General features: G+C 42.4%; 3 protein-coding genes and 1 non-coding gene across 5 annotated transcripts; 1 reads left to right on the forward strand and 3 right to left on the reverse strand.

Moving 5' to 3' along the window:
• The first annotated feature begins 970 nt into the window (after positions 1–970).
• LOC115736264 (proteasome subunit alpha type-7) lies at positions 971–4,489 on the forward strand. Its single transcript, XM_030667865.2, has 3 exons — positions 971–1,297; positions 2,935–3,349; positions 4,076–4,489. Exons 1-3 carry the CDS (start codon positions 1,125–1,127, stop codon positions 4,235–4,237), a joined length of 750 nt encoding a protein of 249 aa, XP_030523725.1. The 5' UTR covers positions 971–1,124; the 3' UTR covers positions 4,238–4,489.
• Positions 4,490–4,901: 412 nt separating this feature from the next.
• TRNAI-AAU lies at positions 4,902–4,975 on the reverse strand. The gene has a single exon. It is a non-coding gene; the product is annotated as a tRNA-Ile (tRNA).
• Positions 4,976–5,520: 545 nt separating this feature from the next.
• On the reverse strand, positions 5,521–12,063 carry LOC115736262 (cell cycle checkpoint protein RAD17). Of its 2 annotated transcripts, none has more exons than XM_048272591.1 (12): positions 11,503–12,063; positions 11,067–11,124; positions 10,423–10,508; positions 10,305–10,352; positions 9,672–9,728; positions 8,536–8,638; positions 7,999–8,306; positions 7,601–7,901; positions 7,227–7,346; positions 6,918–7,116; positions 6,738–6,798; positions 5,521–6,079 (listed from the first exon to the last, which is right to left on the reverse strand). In XM_048272591.1, the coding sequence occupies exons 1-12, from the start codon at positions 11,728–11,730 to the stop codon at positions 5,855–5,857; spliced, it is 1,794 nt and encodes a 597-aa protein (XP_048128548.1). In that variant the 5' UTR covers positions 11,731–12,063; the 3' UTR covers positions 5,521–5,854. The 2 variants fall into 2 exon arrangements, with proteins under 2 accessions (XP_048128548.1, XP_030523723.1); XM_030667863.2 differs by having other exon boundaries at positions 7,227–7,352.
• A 1,100-nt stretch (positions 12,064–13,163) lies between these two features.
• Positions 13,164–17,838, reverse strand: LOC115736452 (beta-galactosidase 13-like). Its single transcript, XM_030668168.2, has 19 exons — positions 17,580–17,838; positions 17,396–17,491; positions 17,197–17,309; positions 17,054–17,120; positions 16,884–16,976; positions 16,639–16,782; positions 16,449–16,543; positions 16,161–16,266; positions 15,972–16,056; positions 15,610–15,728; positions 15,328–15,495; positions 15,058–15,239; positions 14,841–14,950; positions 14,569–14,678; positions 14,352–14,459; positions 14,168–14,272; positions 13,920–14,065; positions 13,499–13,844; positions 13,164–13,325 (listed from the first exon to the last, which is right to left on the reverse strand). Exons 1-19 carry the CDS (start codon positions 17,772–17,774, stop codon positions 13,164–13,166), a joined length of 2,550 nt encoding a protein of 849 aa, XP_030524028.2. The 5' UTR covers positions 17,775–17,838.
• Positions 17,839–18,525: the final 687 nt, after the last annotated feature.

The following is an 18,525-nucleotide window of genomic DNA, read 5'->3' on the forward strand; positions in this document are numbered from 1 at the left end:
GACCGGATCTTCACTGCGAGCTTCACTCTAAAGAGCTGTTGATCGAAGTTTCCACGTTCAAGTTTCATTTTTTCGAAACGAAGACATCCATAAAAGAAATTTCGAGATCGATACGACACATCACGATGAAGCTCAAACACTGGAACACCATAAGTTAATGTTACAGCTGTAAGAGGAGAGTAAGGATTCACCGTTGCTGGCGAAAATAGTGGAAATTGCAATTTTGGCCCATGTAGCTCGAGGGAATTTCACTTTTGGTCCTCATTCTCTTTTCCGAAGGAAATTTCAAGTCCTACCATCAAATTTCCGTTCAAAATATATCAAAAATATAATGGAATTAATCATAGTCTCCACTTACTTTATGAAAAATGAATGATTTTGAAAACGTTTTTCTAAAAATGATTGCATGCGTCACTTGAAATAATTACTTAACGAAAAATATTAACATTACCTATAACAATTTATTTCTAAATATTTTCGTGATTAATAAAAAAAAATTATCATTCATTCATAAAAATAAATAAGTGATCATTTTTATGAAAATATTATTCAAATTATTCATCTCCTGGGAAATAAACGGAGCCTTAATGTAACTTCAGCAAATGGGACACATTTATTAACGCAAGAATCGCCGATTAATAAGCGGTCTTAATGTGATTTTCAAAAGAATTTTGGATGGAATTGCAATAAAAGTAATCAAGTTTTTCATTGAAAGTAAGAGGATCAAAAGTGCAGTTGTTTAAGAAGCATGTTCTCGTAGCCACCGTGTGTCAATAATAGTCGCAGCTGAGTCAGCAATTTCCGTCCAATTTTGAACGAAAATGTTGGGAGAAGAATTTCTAAAAATCATTTGAGGATTAGAATTGTAATCGAATAAAGTATGGGGACCAAAAGTGAAATTTTCAAAACTGTAGGGACCAAAAATGTGTCCAAGCAAAAAAAGGGTCTTGTATATTTCTTGATGCCTAAGCCTAGTCACTCTGTACAAGAGAGAGTCGACGCAGAAGCAATTCGCTGACAACGAGCACTCAAAGAGAGAGAGAGAGAGAGAGAGAGATCAGAGATCGAACCTAGCAACACTCCGAAGCTAGAAAGCTCGAAGCTCGAAGCTCGAAGCGAAAGCAATGGCGAGATACGATAGAGCCATCACCGTGTTCTCACCCGATGGCCACCTATTCCAGGTGGAGTACGCGCTCGAGGCCGTACGCAAGGGCAACGCCGCCGTCGGAGTCCGCGGCACCGACACCATCGTCCTGGGTGTCGAGAAGAAATCCACCGCCAAGCTCCAGGATTCCAGGTACTCCTCTCCGTGCGGTCGTATGGTTGCGTATTTGTGCATGAGATTGGCCATTTGAATTACAAATTGATCTGGTTTTGGAGAATGCGGAGTAGCTAGGGTTCACATGTATTGTATTGTTCCCGAATGTTTTTCGTTGAATACCAAGGATTGGCTGAGTCGACGAGTCAATTAGGGCTTTTAGGTCTGGGGAAGCGGGAATTGTCGCTTCGTTTTTTAGCTGGGATCAGATCTTTTGGAAATTATGCCTTGTGAATTCTCCGGTTACAAAATGATTGTCGTGCATTTGACCAGAGCACGAGGTGGGTTGGGTCGGATAGCATAAGATATTTTCTAAGAGAGAGTCTCACATTCTTCGGGTTTCGGGAGTGGGAAGGTTTAGCAGAGGAGGAATGGAGTAAGAAGGAAATGGTATATTCAGGTTTCGACAAGAAAGAACTGAATTTTGCTGTCGAGATTTTGGAGTTGGAGCTTAAGTTGTGGTTATATTTTCTTATGCAAGGACAATTTTACTAAACCTATTGTATAGGTTGTAGGATTACTCAGTTTACGAGGTTAAGTGAGTTATCAATGATGTCATGTATCTTTTAAGGTCATGACCTAAAAGATGACCCAATGGTTGGCACTCTCTTTTAGTTGACTTCAACTTTGTCTGAATTTTTTTGTTCATTTGAACACGTGTCAAGGCCTTAAGGGTAAAATGTCCAGTTGAATTTGAGAGGATTCACGTGCTTAGTAGCTGGTGCTTGAATATTGGAGGATGTTAATTATCAAGCTTATGGGTTAGGGTTGTTAGTTAGGTGATATATCATAATTGGTGAACCCCTTTAAATGTTTGACGCTCTAATTGATCTACTAAAGAAGCTTGTGCTAGATTGATTTATGTTGTTCACCATGACTTATTGGTATCTTATTGACCTAATTATGACATCTTACCACATGGACTGGTGGTGTGCATGAGATAAGGTGACATGACCCTTTGTCCTCAAGTAGTTAAAATTTTATTAAGGCAACCGAGTTTAAGTGCGCAAATTTCCAGTGGAATCTAAGCAGTTATGAATCTTGATGAGGAAAGGGTGGACAATTAGCTAGAGCAACAGGTGCTGTAGTGAAACTAATTGCAAAAGAGGGGCAATCGGCCACATTAAAATTACCTTCTGGGGAGGTCCCTTTTAAAAAATTCACGTCGTCATTAATCATTTGAAATAGTATTCAGTATGTATACCTATGTACATAGGTTTATCCTTTTCCTTTCTCGAGTTTCGAGAAAAAGATTCCTTTACCAACAAAACGTCATGTTAGGCGTAGCTGGTGTATTCGGCGGCTCCCTATTCAGTGCTATGTATGGTTCCTTGGTAACCTCTAGTTTGATCGGGGAAACCACAAAAAATGAATCTGCTAATGAAGGTTATAGATTCGGTCAAGAGGAAGAAACTTATAATATCGTAGTTGCTTATGGTTATTTTGGCCAATTGATCTTCCAATATGCTAGTTTCAACAATTCTCGTTTTATACCCACATGAGTATATAAATCCTCTTTACAGCTGAAAATTGTTATTAGCACTTTCATATTGCTCTTTCTGTTTTTTTGTTGGTTGAACTATGCTCTTTGACTTGTATGCTTCCTCTGTATGCAGATCGGTGAGGAAAATTGTTAACTTGGATCAGCACATCGCATTGGCCTGTGCTGGCCTTAAAGCAGATGCTCGTGTATTAATAAATAGGGCGCGAATTGAATGCCAGAGTCATAGGCTTACAGTTGAAGATCCAGTGACCGTCGAATATATCACGCGTTACATTGCTGGTCTTCAGCAAAAGTATACACAAAGCGGGGGTGTGAGACCATTTGGTCTTTCAACTTTGATTATTGGTTTTGATCCCTACACTGGTGCACCATCACTGTATCAGACAGATCCTTCGGGGACATTTTCAGCCTGGAAAGCTAATGCCACTGGCAGAAATTCCAATTCCATACGGGAATTCCTGGAGAAAAACTACAAAGAAACTTCAGGGCAGGAAACTGTGAAACTTGCTATTCGTGCATTACTTGAGGTAACTTTCTTTGCCTTATTCGGAGATGGACATATAGACTGTCTTGCAGATTCATATGTAAATTTTGGTTGAACTCGAGAGTGCTTTATGTAAGTTTTAGTATTTGGCTGGTGGCAGTTGCTTTTTGTCTTTTCAGCTGTTTTGCTCTTGGGCATTAGTTTTACATCCCCTAACCCACCTGTTTTCCAACTGATACATACATCTGAACAGACTTTCCTCTTATCTATGTCGCCCTTTATCTCTCTCTCAGCCTCGGGCACTTATCCTCGGGGAGTGCTTGCTCAGCCTGTACTTTTGTAGCAGTTTTTCCGTTTGCCTTTTGCTTTTCAGCTAGCTTGTATCCTGGCAATAGTTATTAAGTTGTTATCCTTAGCAATCCCGGTGACTGCTCAGCACTGTGACTGATCAAGTTTTGGATGAATAGATGTTCCATAAATATCAACTACGGCTTACAAAGACAATGCCTAATATAATGTTTGTTTTGTCTCACAATGTCTTTGAGATGTCAAAAGCAATATATGAGTGCATGGCCCTGACTTGTAATTGGCCAAGCAAATTCTATTAATACTTGGCTCCGTGGGCATTGTTATACTTGAAGCTACTCATTTTCAGTCTTTTCATTTTTCTAAGCTGTATAATGAGTTTGCCTGCTGACATTGTGCTTTACGTTTTCAACAGTTGCATGATCAAATAGTTACTTAGTAAAAGCCCTGTATTTGTTTTCAGGTTGTCGAGAGTGGGGGAAAGAACATAGAGATTGCTGTGATGACAAGAGAGCATGGCCTGCGACAGCTCGAAGAAGCTGAAATCGATGCCATTGTTGCTGAAATCGAGGCTGAGAAAGCTGCTGCAGAGGCTGCAAAGAAGGCCCCTCCTAAGGAAACTTGATTGTATGCCATTTGTTCGTGGCCCGTGACTTTCCAATAGTTTTTCCCTCTCCTACTCATCTACTGCCCCTAGATGCAAACTGAGGATGCTTTCCTAGCTTTTAATGTCCCAAACATGTCTGCTTCTGATTTATAGTTGTGTTAAGGACTTGTGATCGTGTGTGGGGAAGCCGGTTTTCACTGGTCCCTGAAATGTAGTCTGTTATCTGCATGCCATGAAGTTCTATTGGAGAACAGCATTACGTGCCAGTGACGGTTTGATTGGGTTATAGCCTCATCGGCTTTTGCTTCTTTTGGAACGCGTTGCAACGGGGATGCCTTCCAAGTTACACCGAAAGTTCTGCAACGAGAAAGCTAATATTCTCCAGAAGAAAACCATTGTCGAATGAAGATTTTGATTGAAATCAGATGTAACAGCAATTAACACATAATGTCTCCATAACCTGAGCATTTCGATGTGTCTAGTAGAATGAACATGGCGACACATTGTATGGTAGATTTCGCCACCTCATGGTTCATGCACATAGGTGTTGTGTCACGCCGTTACATACTTTCATGCACACTTTTACTATGATACGCATTAGATAAACTATAGGCCCATGAAATAGGGGAATTACCAAAAGAAGAGACTTGAACGGAGGTTAAAAAGGAAAGGGGGAAACGCTTGGCCCATGCAGGTCTCGAACCTGCGACCTTCGCGTTATTAGCACGACGCTCTAACCAACTGAGCTAATAGGCCATCCTGCTGCTTCGAGTCAGTCAACGATATAAGATCAAATATATTCCATGTAGACGGGCGATTCCTTCCCCTCACTTTGAGTTGGCCCGCGCGCTTTTTCGTCTTTTCCGGGCATATAATTTTCTCAGTGGAAGGTGAATTCGCCAGATGAATTGTTCTTTTTTTGTTCATGTATTGATACTTGGTACGTGCCTGCCTTCATCTATAGCGGTATGAAGTTCGAAAAGGAGCGGCAGGCAATGTATATGCTGAATGCGGGCTTTGCTGCAGAAGGCTGCGACAGAGTGATTCTAGCGAAGGCATTACCAATGCGTGCGAGGGTTTCTCATCATCACTCCTTTCGCCGATCAACGGCAAATTGGCAATGAGACAGCTCCAAGGTTATCCATTTGCAGCTAAATCTCGTCTTTCCCATGCGCTGATTTTCCACATGAAGTGTCAACACAATGGTCTGAACAGAATGATGCACTTTTCACGTCTTGCTAGGAAACAGCAGTCAGCAGATTTCGCCAGCATTACGCAGCTGTAGTACGTTTTAAAAGATGGCTCCAGAAAGGATTTTAGCTCATCCACTCATAAACTGATCGAGATCGAAAAAGACCTGCGATTTGATTTTCCCTTTCCATTTTGCTCCACATAAACTTTAATTTTCCATCAAAGTAAAAGACGAAATACACAGAAAAACTCTAAAATTTTACTCAACCTAATTCTATACAAAGAACACTGCAAATTGCTCCACTTGGCACGGCGATATAGCTCGCTAGAGCTCCACTCTTCCAATTGGGTCGTGATTACAAGTTGGATGACTAATGCATATGAGGACACCGTACATATTGGGGAAGCAAACCGCGAAGCTCTTGCATATTACTAGACTCCAACTCACCACTCCTCGATCTCATCATCAGATGTCTTCACATCTTGATCATCTAAACTCATCCCATCTTCAATCTCAGTGCTCAGCATCATAACTTCATGAGCTTGGTGTCCCTTAGGAAACCTATGCTGAAGCCATTTATACACAGGCATGTACTCAGTAGCTATTACTGACACATCACTTGAGCTAACTCCGTTATAAACCATGAATCTCTGTCTTAACATCTCGTCCTGCAGCCAAACCGTGACACAATTTCGAAGAATAAATTTTGCATGGCCAGAAAAATAATGGGTAAATATTCATCCAACATGCTTTCTATGCCAACCATGGAGTGGGGACGACATCAGCGGATATTTTAGAGCGAAATAAGTGGCCCTGACCCTTATGAGTATAGTAGTTATAGCCGATTTAGAAAGCAACAATACAAAAGCATTGCCTGCTTTCAAGGTCCAGGGTTTGTTTACAGAACAGCAATAGGAAATTCAGGTATTACACCATGCGAACAGTGGGGAATTACTTGTGACTTATTCAAGGAAGTTCAAATGAAAAAAGCAGAAAGATCACGTTTGCAAAGTCCACCAACGATGCAGGCAGCACGAGTAGACCCAGCAAACTTGGGATTGTTTTCTTGATGATACAAAGACTGAATGTTATGGTTTAAGTCGCACAAAACAAGCCGCAAGCATGCCAAAGGAGTTATAATCTGTGAAGATTACAAGCTTAGTAAAAAGAAAATTCACTTGAAGGACACGTTTCATGCTTCTACTGACTGTGAGATTTTCAATGATAGAAGTCCTCCAAAAAACAGTAGACTAACAACCATTGGGATGAAGAGAGAATTCCATGATAGAACGAACAGAAGATACAAAGGACTAAGGCCAAGCATACCTTATTGTGTAAAGACAATTTCTCACTCTGCCAGAGTTTTGGCTTACGAATGATATGCCACCTGCACCTCATAAAGAATTGGCAGGTAGCTCGTGTAAACATTTGAAATTACTCAAAAAGAAAACAGGAAAAAAAAAAGCCAAACATAAATAGCAAGGCTTATTATGTATAAAGGGAAACCTGGGGGGCAATGGATGTGAGTTTCCAAAAAGTGCCCCTCGAACAGCAATTGAAGCAGCAGCAGACTGTACAACAAGCTCTGCCTCACAATTTCTAGCTACTGCTCCACGAAAACTGTGCAAGAGCACATCAGCGTCACCCAAATAAGAAAGTACAGCTGAGGCATCATCCACAGCCTCCTCATTAAGAAAGTCTAGAACTGCAATAGGAGTTACAGAAAGAGTCCATCAGCAATAGTATGGTCGTTGCTAGCAATCTTGTGTCTTTGCTTTTCAAGAGAGTATAGCTACGTTGGAAAGGGAAAAGTACCATTTTCATGCAGAAAATCAGCAATTGGCCTTGCTTGCCCATGTGCCTGAGAAAGGACCTTCTCTGGAGCATCCATCTTTAAGGGTAATCTCATGAATTTCTCTTGCATGGGATGTGCATCTTTAACTACAAAACGAAAAAAAGCTGGCACACAGGGAGTCTCACAGAAACATGCCATGCAGTACATTAAACTTGCCTACAATCTACTAGTCACACGTAGACAGCACAAGCACGAGGAAACATGTCTCCCATCGGCGTATCATGATAAGACGATTGAAAGTGCAGCAACTGGAGAGGACAGTGCCATCATGGGGCCAAAGCTAGATACATCCAAAGGAAATCACAATGAATCTCAAGCCTTCATCAACTCTTACCCAATGGACAGGCACTCTCTCTTTTGTTATGCAGAAACTTTCCCAGGGCATGAAAGAGAGAGATCGTCTCATCTCTGCCAAGATGAGGACCATGTACCGTCATTGGACTTGACAAAGATAAGGATGGCAAGTCTGCCTTAAGACAGAAAAATTGTAAGGATGTGATTGCATGTCGGATGTCACCTCCACTTGCCCTCGCTATCAAATCGATCTGTTCAGAAGTCACATTGCACAGCTCCTGGCTGCATATTTTGGAAAGTATCCTCTTAATGGCATTACTGGTGATAGGATTAAATGCAATCTGAGAATTTCAAGGAGATAGGCTACACGTCAGGCACGCATGAGCAAAATATGTGTATTATCCAAGGATAATTGTAGAAGTAGTTCAAGAAGCTGACTTTACGAGCTCCAGCACTTTCAAGGGACAAATGAAGTTCCTCTAAAAATCGTGCTTCCCTGTCAGCTGAATCCACTCGACCATAATCAGTTATTAGAATAGCTGTTGGTATATGAGTAGATTGCACAAGAAGATGTAGACAGTTCTGCAGTCTTCTGCGTGCAACATTCCCATGTGTCAGAGGTAGATCATCAATGAGGAGTATTGCTGGTGATTTTGACTCTCCGGCAGATGATTGAGAAATCAGTCCATACTTTCTTGTTCTCTCAACAAAAGCTTCAAACTCATCTAACTTAGATACATACTGCCCTGACAGTAGATCAAAATAACTCATCAATAAAGGAGGAAATTTTTACATATCATAAATGCCAGTATGACAACAGTGTCCACATACTTTTACCCTTATGCAGGAGCAAAATCGTGTTCATAAGTTTTTTTCTGAGCAGGAGAGAGTCCAGGCAAAGAAGAGGGAGTGACATGTGTTCACAGACAGAACTTAACCATAAAAGATCAGATAAACCAATTGAGGTTGATATACCTGTGTTGCTGTTATGGATATATTCCTTCCAGACTGTTGGAGTAGGTGTGTTCCACTCACACAATGTGGCTCCAAGGTGAGATGCAACAACAAAAATAGTAGCCTGCACAACAGATCTCTAATTTCAACATTCAATGCTTGAACTTATAGGTGCCAACCCCAAGTGCAGAAGTCATGAGACTTATGTGACAAATAAAAGGGCATCTTTTCCTTCATCGGATACCAGAAGGTTAGGAGAATCAAATGAAAAATAAAATGCGGGCAGGGGCAGACAAAAAGTATCATTATCCACTATGCCAAATGTTAGGTGCATGCCACATAATACACTTTTCCTCAGATTCAGGGGAATATAGGAAATTCCAAGAATGTGCATTTATTCAGCAGATGGCTGCAGACCAGTTTAAAAGCTCAAAAATGAATACGCTGCACTATGAACAACAAACCCAGATTTAGAATAAGTTAGTGAAAAGTCCATGTCAAACATGTAAAAAATTAACAATCATAATTTTTTACAGTTCCTGTCCATACTATCAGGTAGAGGTCCAATCATAGGGAGATAATACAGGCATGTTCGTTTAGAATTAAGTTCAAGCAGAAAGAACATTTTGGCTTTCTAGCCAAAATTTGAAAGTTTTAACAAGTTTGTGAAAAAATACATGTGACTCTATGTGTCAATATTTGTATATCATGAAAGTTTCGGGCGCTTAGTGCTAGTGCACCCGCCACCAGATTTAGAGTAAGCAAAAGTCTATCCAAACAGCCCTTAAAGCTAGGCATCATAAAATCGTCGAAGCGGTTTCTGCATAACCTGCCTGAGAGACTAAAGAGAGAATAATTTTCGTGGGCACATCTAGTTTCCGAAAGCAAAACATTTCTGAGGCTTGGACCAAGTTCACATTAGACTATAAATAAACCACGGACAAACCAGTCAAATCTAACAATGTTTGTGGTCTGAAACTAGTGTCTCCGTGTCCAACTTCGTAACTACACCACTTTAGACGCAAGAATGCTGAACTGATAATGCATCAATATATTCACCTGATGAAATATCAACAAGTATGCTTGAACTGGAGATATGACTAAAGCTCACATCTTCATTAAGATATACATCTAAAATAAGAGAGAGGAAGACATACAGATTTTCCTACACCAGCTGGCCCAGTAATAATAAGAACATGATCGCCAAGGTTATCCTGCAATTTAAGATTGCGGATCATTAACTTCCACAAGGAAAAGAAAGGAGAAATATTTTTCCACAGGTTGTCCTTGAAGTGATTATTCTATTTTGCAAAACTTTGTTTCCAAACCATCCTATTTCTTGGAGATTTAAATCTTTCTTTGGAATGGAAACCATTATGTTATATTTCATGGAAGACACCAGAACCACATGTAACATAACAATCATTACAATCACCATCACCACGGTCGTCGCCGTCATTTAACGAAGCTTCGGTTTATGTGCACGTGAATTTTGTACCCACGCTGGTAGTCAAACATTTTCTCATGATAAGCATAAGGTGAAAAGTCAAAACAGCTTACACTTTTTATACACACTCTTATGACCATCCATCACTAAGTTCAACAGCAGCAGAATCACCCATCAATCTTTAACACGCCCACATGCAAAGACAGCGCCAGATCACGACAGTTCATAAGCCTTTGTCAAAAGTATTGCTAAGAAGACTTGTCCAGAACAAGTTTACAACTAAGTGTGTCCTTCCAGAGGGTGGACACGTCATATTGGTAGCTATCATGAATAACTGAAGTACCTTTGAAGTAATCAATCTTTCCTCAAACCATGATTTGATTTCTTCAACCTACAATCAAAGAATAATCAATATCATGACCTTGAGTCTCATACGCAAAAATTGAACGAACAGGATCAACCTTTTTCTTGTGTACTGCAAGCTCTTCAAAAGTACATGGTTTATACTTATCAACCCATGACTCCTTGGCAGTGCTCCTACCAAAACCTGCTCCACATACCATTTCAGAACAACTAAGGGCTAACGGATAAAGTAAAAAATAGAAAATGCACCACAAAAAACAGAAGCAGATATGTGAAACAAAATACAGTCTGAAGCTCGAACTTAGAGAAAAAAAGGTAACAATACCATTTAAACACCTGAATGATAGTATAAAGCACAATCAAAGACAGTAAAGCTTTTGTTTAGTGAATACCCTAGATGACAGTACTAAATCATCTCTATCATAACCCTTTCTCAGCATTTTAAAAATGTTCTTCTAAGGTTGCACTTTCACCCCCTCGAGGCTCACCCTCTATCGAGTCTTGTTCGAAAGACCAGCTAAGGATGTAACAACAGGCCTACAAAGTTGCGTTGCTCTGTATCACATTTCACTTGACCACTAAACAATCCATTCCAGTTGCTTAACTCTGAGAGCCTTCCACAAGTACTATATGTCACTGAAACAAAATATGCAAGCGACAACTAATGTTTCCCAAGCAACAGCATAGCGCATACTAAAACTAGGGCATGATTAATATTTTTAAAAGAAAAACAAGGGCATACCCGTTGTTACCTTGGCACCAGTGAATACTTCATTGAAGTCTTCCTTTAAAAACTGAAACTGCAATAGGTTAAACCAAAAATTTCAGAAATTCCAGTGGCGGGATCAGTTTCAATTTTTCTTTCATTTCACCTCATGACCTACTTCTATTGCGGCCATTCCTTATTCAGACTAAAAGTGACACTATCACTCCATTTTTGTCGGCAAAGCAAGTGTGTTGAAGAAGCGGTGCTAAAAGCGGGTAATCCTCCAAGCAGCTTAAGTCTCACTATTCACCACTGACCAGTGACCATAAATCTTCAGAACCAGAAACCAAGCGAAAGACGCGCACTCATACTAAGTTCCAATGCACCAAAAGAACAAAGGAGGTAGAGCCTTCTCCTAGTCGGAAGAAACAGACGATCACGAAGAAACAGAACGACATCGGAGCAACCATACCTCGTCTACGATAGAGGACCGTCTACACGATGATCGGGATCGAGAGCCCGAAACCCGAGGCTTCTTCGCTCTTCTCGGCTCCGACCGAGTAACGAGCGACTTCACCGTCGGCTTCGAGCGGCTCCGACTCGAGCTCAACACACTTACACCTTCACCTTCACCTTCACCTTCACCTTCATCACCTCCATCGTCCGACGACAAAACAACAACCGTGTCTCTCTTCCCCATCACCAAACGCCAAGATTCGCCGATCACCGGAGACGTAGCTCACGACATCGCCGACGCTAGGGGCGAGGTTCTCGTATAGCAAAGGAGCGACGCCTCTCCGGTCAGGTCACTTCGCTGCAGAAGCAAAAACCCATCAAATCGCGCGGTGGAACGCAGAGAGAAGAACGAAAATGGCTGGATTGATTCCGTGCAGCGAGCGAGAAGCGAACGGCGATTGAAGAGAGAGTGGGAAATGGCGGGATCGGAGAGAGAGAGAAAGAGAGGGAGGCGCGGGCTTTCGAGAGGCGTACGTTACAAGCCGATGCGAGGGTTCCGTTCGGGTGTGCAACGGGAGTACCGTTTGAACCTATGGGATTCTCTTCGACCCAAAAATCTAGAATTGAGAGCCGAGCCGATCCGAGCCGAGCCGATCGGCTGGCAGTTCCATAACTGGGCCCACTTTTGATTTTGCGTCAGACAGTCGAGCTTTTATGATAAAACGTAAACGTTGCATCATTCAACAATAAAAACGTAAGTTGATCAAGTGATTTTGTTATTGTTCGTTCATGTCGAAGTTTATGGTTCGATCCAGAGTACGATTGGTTTTGACTAGTTCGAACCGCTTCCAAGGTGGAGAGTCGGGCTCGTTCTTTCTTATGTAGTAATGACACGATATGCGATACATGACACGTCGATACTTAATTTCTCAAAAAATAAATAGAAAAATCGGACATGTTGGGACACGTTGTATATTAAATATATATTTTTATGTGTATATATATCAGTTGTGAGTTTCTTTTTCTTCCGTAAGAGATTCATAATTATGTTTTGTTTTAATAGGTTGGACATATTAATTTTGAGGTAATTGAGTATATGACCTAAGTATATATATTTTTAATAAATTTACATTTTGACTCCTAATTCATTGAAAATGCTTAAAATTAACCCCGTGCCTGTCGAAATGGGATGTCGGGATGCTGGACGTTGTCGCTAGCGTGTATGGAATGCCGATCACTTGTTGATGGCATGTCAAAGAGTATCGGAGTGTCGGACACGACACCAAAGCTCCGGAGAGTGTTGGTACTGCATAAGTTCTCCCTATTCTGACCTTAAATCAGTTGATCCGGTCCGGTTTACTCACTGAGCTAAACCCGGTTCCCTAGCATGAAGATGCCTATTTTTTGTCATTCATGCGTAGTTAGCGTGTTGCAAATCAAAACTTTTCTTCATAAGGCATGTTTAATAAAACACTTTTAGTCCACGTAGATCCTACAAAATTTGTCCCTCACCCAAGATCTCAATGTGGGGTCGTCGGAGCTGAAATTCAGACAACCTCTTGGGAAAGTTTCGTGAGCCCTGTCTTACACTGTTCTGCTCCAACTTTTCCCAAAGTCCATGAGCTACAATGAACTCATTCCTGGAGGTCCTGTGGTCCTGTGGTCCTGTCCTGCTCTTCACGAATCACTACCTTCTCTGGCTTTGCCTGGCGAACTCTTCCCATCGCCGCAACGCACCTGGATGGCCAGCGTTTTCGACACGTCTGGGCACAGATTGCCCGCCTTGTCGAAATTCTTCTGCTCCACCGTCACGGAACACTTGCTTCTTCCCAGGCAGCGCTGCTCAAACACACAATGTGTGGACAAGAGTATAGTGTCATGAAGTCGGTCGCACACGAGATTGATGTGGGAATTACTTGTGGAGGATTTGACACATTGTGACAGACTAACAGTGATTAATGGGGGCACACGCCGTTCGTGTATGTGTGTGTGAGAGTGCGAGAGAAAGGGACCTGCTCGACAACTTTCTGGCTCTCAGCTGCCGAGCAATTGCCGAGGCTGTAACTTCCGCAACTGCCAAATGGATTGCCGTAGCTCGCAAACTCGACCTGGACGATCTTCTTGTCCTCCGCACACTGCAGATGGGCCCTCGGCTTCACGTCATCTGCGATGTTTTGAATCAGACCACCGTTTCTTTTCCACGATTTCACGGTCGCGGGATTGCTCTCGCTGATGAAGCTGCAGACAACATCTCGGTTCACTGTCAAGATCTGAACACCTTCAGGATTTCCTCCGATTTCCTCCAACAGAACGAGAAGGTTATCTGTCGGCTCCAGGAACGCTCTCGGTACATGGTACCTGCAAAAGAAGTCGTCTATTTTCTGTTTTTTGTGTTTTTTCTGCGTATTTTGATTGAATCAGAGAGATGCTTACACATCCTGTGAAGGCTTTTCTAGAGGAGACAGGTAAGAAGACCAGTATCTGCCAATGCTCTTGCCATTGACCCAAGCCATGCCTTTCGACATCGTTCCAAGTTGCATCGCGACAGGATCGTTTCCTTCAGGAGCATCGAAATAAGCCTAGGAATTGGTTAAAATCTATCAGGACGTTTTCACATGAATCTTCTTCTTCTTCTTCTTCTTCATAGAACAATAAATGGGAAATTTTTGTCTCTGATGTACCTTGTACCAGGTGAGAGATTGCCCGAGTCCTTTAGCTTTTGCCCACTGTACCCTGTGCGAGCCTCCTTGTGTGTACACACGGAGTTTTTCACCGTCCAAGCCTACCTGCAGCATCAGAACTGAGCTTGGGATTGTGTTCATGTCCCGAGATTTTCGGGTGAAAAAATAGCAATGAATCGATTACCTTATGCGCCCATCCATTGAGCGATAGATCGAGGGTCCCGGTGTTGAGGCCTTTGAGTGTCACTGCGTGGACTCCGGCAAACCGGTGCTCCAAGTAGGCTCCGCTATCCTGAAGCATATTGAAGATTGGGAAGGACAACACGTCTGTCACATCATGTATGCGATGTAAAGGGGAAAAAGCCACCAAGACAGTAGAAGGATTTCGACTGCGTTAATACCGGAAAACCAACTGTCGCACCCAGCAGAGAGATGTTATTGAGTCCGGGCTTTAGTTCAATTGCTTTCTGTAAGACGAAGCTCTTCTCTATGTTGCTTCCATGACCGGACCCTGGGAAGCAGTTGAAATGCACTTGTGAGAAGTTAAAGATAACCGAGGATTTCTCACATCCTTCTCCTTGAGGACTGTACCAGATGTCCAGAGAATGTCTGGACAAGTTGCCCTTTTGCCGAAATTCATCGAAACAACAAGACTATGTATAGAACGCAGTACCTATATACTCTCCGTTGACAAAGGCATGCATCAAGTGGCCGAGATTTGCCACCTGAAGGACTGGACTGATGTCCTTTCTAAAGGGTAAGTCGGTGCGGTAGAATTTAATGCTGTCAAACAACAAGCAAGGACATGTTGAAGTTCTAGGAGTAAGGTAACTTAGGATGCATTTTAGCTGCACAATTTTTTCTTCTTGGAGTAATGCTCACTTGCTTACCTGGTGGCATACCACAGATAATCCGTCGAGTCTTTTGTTGTGCTCATCAATTCTAGAGGACTCTTCGACTTAATAGGAGCATCACCGGTTGTTGGAATATTGTCCCGCCACATTTCCCAATGTAGATTCTTGTTAGCTGTCTCTGATTGATGATAGTTTCTCGAACTGTGCTGCGCGACAACCTGATAACACGCGGACATATTACACCTTACGTAGATCTCACTAATATCCACTCAAGTGAAAGAAACAAGATCTCATCTCCAATGGTACCATTCCTGTGTTATAGACCACTGTCTTGCAATCGGCAAGGATGCTAATAGATCGCTGCGGTAGGTAATACTTGATGCCCTTGAACATGGTCAGTCTGGGAAGCCGAGTATTATTGTTGCACAGAAAGGCGGCGCAGATGCTAGTTCCTGGTTTCTCGTAGACTCGGGCCTGCAATGTAAAATTCGCTCAGCTTTGTCCCGTCTCCATTCAAGAGTAAGCTGAATCTACTGAATATATACGGTTTCGGGTTTTGGCTCGCGCTTTGGTTTCCTATTTCCATACCTCGAGTCCTTCTCCCAAATCTTGGACCGAGGGAGTTCCCCATAGCAGGGCTTTCTTACACAATCGCAAAGCCAAATGCAAGTCTCTTAAGTGACCCCATTTCGGCTCCCTCAGCAGACCTACATATAGGAAATCACTGGTTCAGCAGAAGCTTATCCAATAATTCAACCTAGACATATGCTAAAGAAAATAAATCGCCACAGCTAGTAAGCTTTACGAATTTTGTCGGTGATTATTCAGTGGAAAGAACAAATTTTTTGAGGCAGAACCGTTCAATCCAGATAGCAGAATTGGCACAACGGTAAGTTCTTTTCTTGTGGACAGACAGAGATTCAACCGAACAAAGAATGAGGAAGACTAACCATATTCATCCATAGGAGCTTCATCATAATATCGAGTTGTTACAAAAGAGGAAGCCGTTCTCCCAAAATTTGTTCCACCATAGTACTGCCAGACACAACGATACACGTAGTCCGTCGTACCAAAAGGATCATAAACCACATTGACCTAGTACAGTTCATGTTGATATTGTGTAGATGGGCTTAACATACCATGTAATAGTTCGCCAGAGTGCCATTTTTGGAGAAGAAACGAGCGACAGAGTATGCGAGATCTTCGGCAGACCTTTGAGATGGGGGGTCACCAAACACTCTGTATCTGTTATTTGGCCATTGACTTGGTTAAGGCATATGTGGAGCAAGTCTAAAACAGCTCTTCCTTAGTCAGTACGGAACTTATGCATCGTTAAAGAGTGGCATCTCCGTTACGCCGATTTTTATCTGCTAAGGCAGTGAAACATACATGGAGGAGAAAAATCTGATGTTTTTCAAAATACTTACTGAGCAGTCCAGTTCTCGGTCCACAACGTAGGTTTATCGGGACTGTTTGGGCCGGTGAAGGTATCCCCACAGTTTCTGCCGTTGCAAGTGTTGATCTGCGCTTTATGTTTGTTTCTCGGCACATTACAAAATGCTTGGGCATTCGCCGTCAATAGATGACACACATCAGGAACGAACAAAAGTATCATACCATGGGATCGGGAGCGTCCTTCTGCATGCACATAACCCACGGAACTCCCGTTTTGAGCCCCACGGCCATCGTTCCGGCCCACTGGATGTATCGAGTTCCTTGCGTTTTGTAGGCCAGCTGAATGTTATTGTACTCGTTCTCAATCTGCACTCTTCAACCACAAAAATTAAATTTTCTTGATCCAGCATATGGTCTTCTGGATCTCTTTTAAGTGCGACACTCCCCAATTAAAAGTAAAGCTCGACCTGAGATAAGATAATGGGGCCGCCTTGAGAAGCAAACAACTTCTCATCCTTCATCTTCTTTATGACTACTTTGGTGAACTTTTTCATGTGATACTGCAAATCGGAAGAAACGCTGAACCTCGTCAGGCATGCTCACTCCCTCTAAGAGAACTGTGAAGGGCACAATTTACCTTGAACGGTGGATTGTCGGTCCGAAACGTGATGTTCGGTACCTCTCTTAGCCAATACGGGAAGCCTCTGCACAAGAACGCCTCCGTAAGACTTGGTTGCCGAAAGTCCTTAGAGGAAAATGCGTAGCGAAATGAGATCATACCCGAAATTCCATTCAGCTTCTATGAAAGGACCGACCCTTAGCGTTGCATACATTCCTAGCTCGCCGATCATTTTGATGAATTTGACCAAATCGTAGTTCCCATTGAAATTGTACTGCAGGATTAGCTCATACCGCGCGGCATCGTAAATCCTAGAAACAGCTCACGAAATAGGAAAACCATCGAAACCTAAGGCGTTACCTGACCCTGAGCTGGTTCATGAATGTTCCAAAAGACGTAAGTCTGAACCACGTTGAGACCCCCCTCTTTCGCCTTCTGTAGAATGTCTCCCCACATCTGGCAGGAGAAAAGAACGGCGTCCATCAGTTCCGGACCCGAGCGAAACAACCTCGAGTAAGCGAAAACAGACACTGCGAACTTTTACTTCGGGGGTACTACGTGGGTAATGGATGGAACCCGAGAAGAGAAGCTCTCTGCTTCCATTGATGATCAAAGACCTCCCATCATAATTCACACCTCGAGCTTCGTCGGCCACTGCCGGTAGGAGCACCGGAGTGAAAGAAGCCAGGAGCACCGCGAGAAACACTCGGCCTAGTTTCGACATTGTCTGTTCTTGCATCCTAGGAATAAACCTACTAATCCTTGCTTAAAATGTCCGCTGCTGCTTCTTCCTTCAAAAAGCGTTGTCGCTGATGGGAAAGATCGAAACTTTCTTGCAGGGTCAGATGGAGATGCAGCGGAACGGATCGACCCAGAAGACTGCCATGTAAAAGATCATCTCCTGAAGCTGTGAGGATGCTGAAAACAGTGGAAAGGTGATGCAGAAGAAGAAGAAGAAGAAGAAGAAGAAAATAATTTAAAGAGGTGGGTGGGAGGGCGTTGATCTTGTCATGTTTTAAGTGAATGGCTTTGTAAAATTCCGTTTATACCGTTTCTGCTTGGGAGCCTCTTCCTCTTCCAAGCGTCTGTACTCTCTCTCGCGCGCGCGCTAAATTTGGGAGATGACCAGGTCGAGAAGCGATCCGAATTTGTGGAGGCTTATTAGCTCCTATGAATTTAGTGGAGAGAACTACCTAAGTTATTTTTAAAAAAAAATTACCATTTCGTATTTTTTTTTCAGTCTTATCTCTAAATCTCCTCTATATGACTTTTGCTCTGCGATACTAGCGTTCCCAACCCCCGACCCTTTTACCAGGAGGGCCGCATACCTATTGACATCATTTCATATTCAAAAATACGTTCTTTCTTTCGTGTCAATAAATTGCAATAAATATTGGTAAGTGTCAAGAAATTACTCAAAAGCAATGACCTGGGATTTTTCTTTAGGTTATTTGTTGGCAATTCATCGACTCTTTTCTCATATTACCAAT

The sequence above is a fragment of the Rhodamnia argentea genome, chromosome 11, assembly GCF_020921035.1.
Source record: "Rhodamnia argentea isolate NSW1041297 chromosome 11, ASM2092103v1, whole genome shotgun sequence".
Classification (NCBI taxonomy): domain Eukaryota; kingdom Viridiplantae; phylum Streptophyta; class Magnoliopsida; order Myrtales; family Myrtaceae; genus Rhodamnia; species Rhodamnia argentea.

Bases quoted from the DNA above. Each gene is read 5' to 3' on its own strand.
- LOC115736264 (XM_030667865.2), top strand. From the start codon at position 1,125: ATGGCGAGATACGATAGAGCCATCACCGTGTTCTCACCCGATGGCCAC. The intron at 1,298-2,934 runs GTACTCCTCTCC...CTCTGTATGCAG, and splicing joins GCCAAGCTCCAGGATTCCAG to ATCGGTGAGGAAAATTGTTA. The intron at 3,350-4,075 runs GTAACTTTCTTT...ATTTGTTTTCAG, and splicing joins CTATTCGTGCATTACTTGAG to GTTGTCGAGAGTGGGGGAAA.
- LOC115736262 (XM_030667863.2), bottom strand. From the start codon at position 11,730: ATGGGGAAGAGAGACACGGTTGTTGTTTTGTCGTCGGACGATGGAGGT. The intron at 8,307-8,535 runs GTATATCAACCT...ATCTACTGTCAG, and splicing joins TATCCATAACAGCAACACAG to GGCAGTATGTATCTAAGTTA. The intron at 6,799-6,917 runs GTTTCCCTTTAT...TATGAGGTGCAG, and splicing joins TCACATCCATTGCCCCCCAG to GTGGCATATCATTCGTAAGC.
- LOC115736452 (XM_030668168.2), bottom strand. From the start codon at position 17,774: ATGCAAGAACAGACAATGTCGAAACTAGGCCGAGTGTTTCTCGCGGTG. The intron at 14,951-15,057 runs GTAAGCAAGTGA...GTTGTTTGACAG, and splicing joins TATCTGTGGTATGCCACCAG to CATTAAATTCTACCGCACCG. The intron at 13,326-13,498 runs GTCCCTTTCTCT...GTGTTTGAGCAG, and splicing joins GCCAGAAAGTTGTCGAGCAG to CGCTGCCTGGGAAGAAGCAA.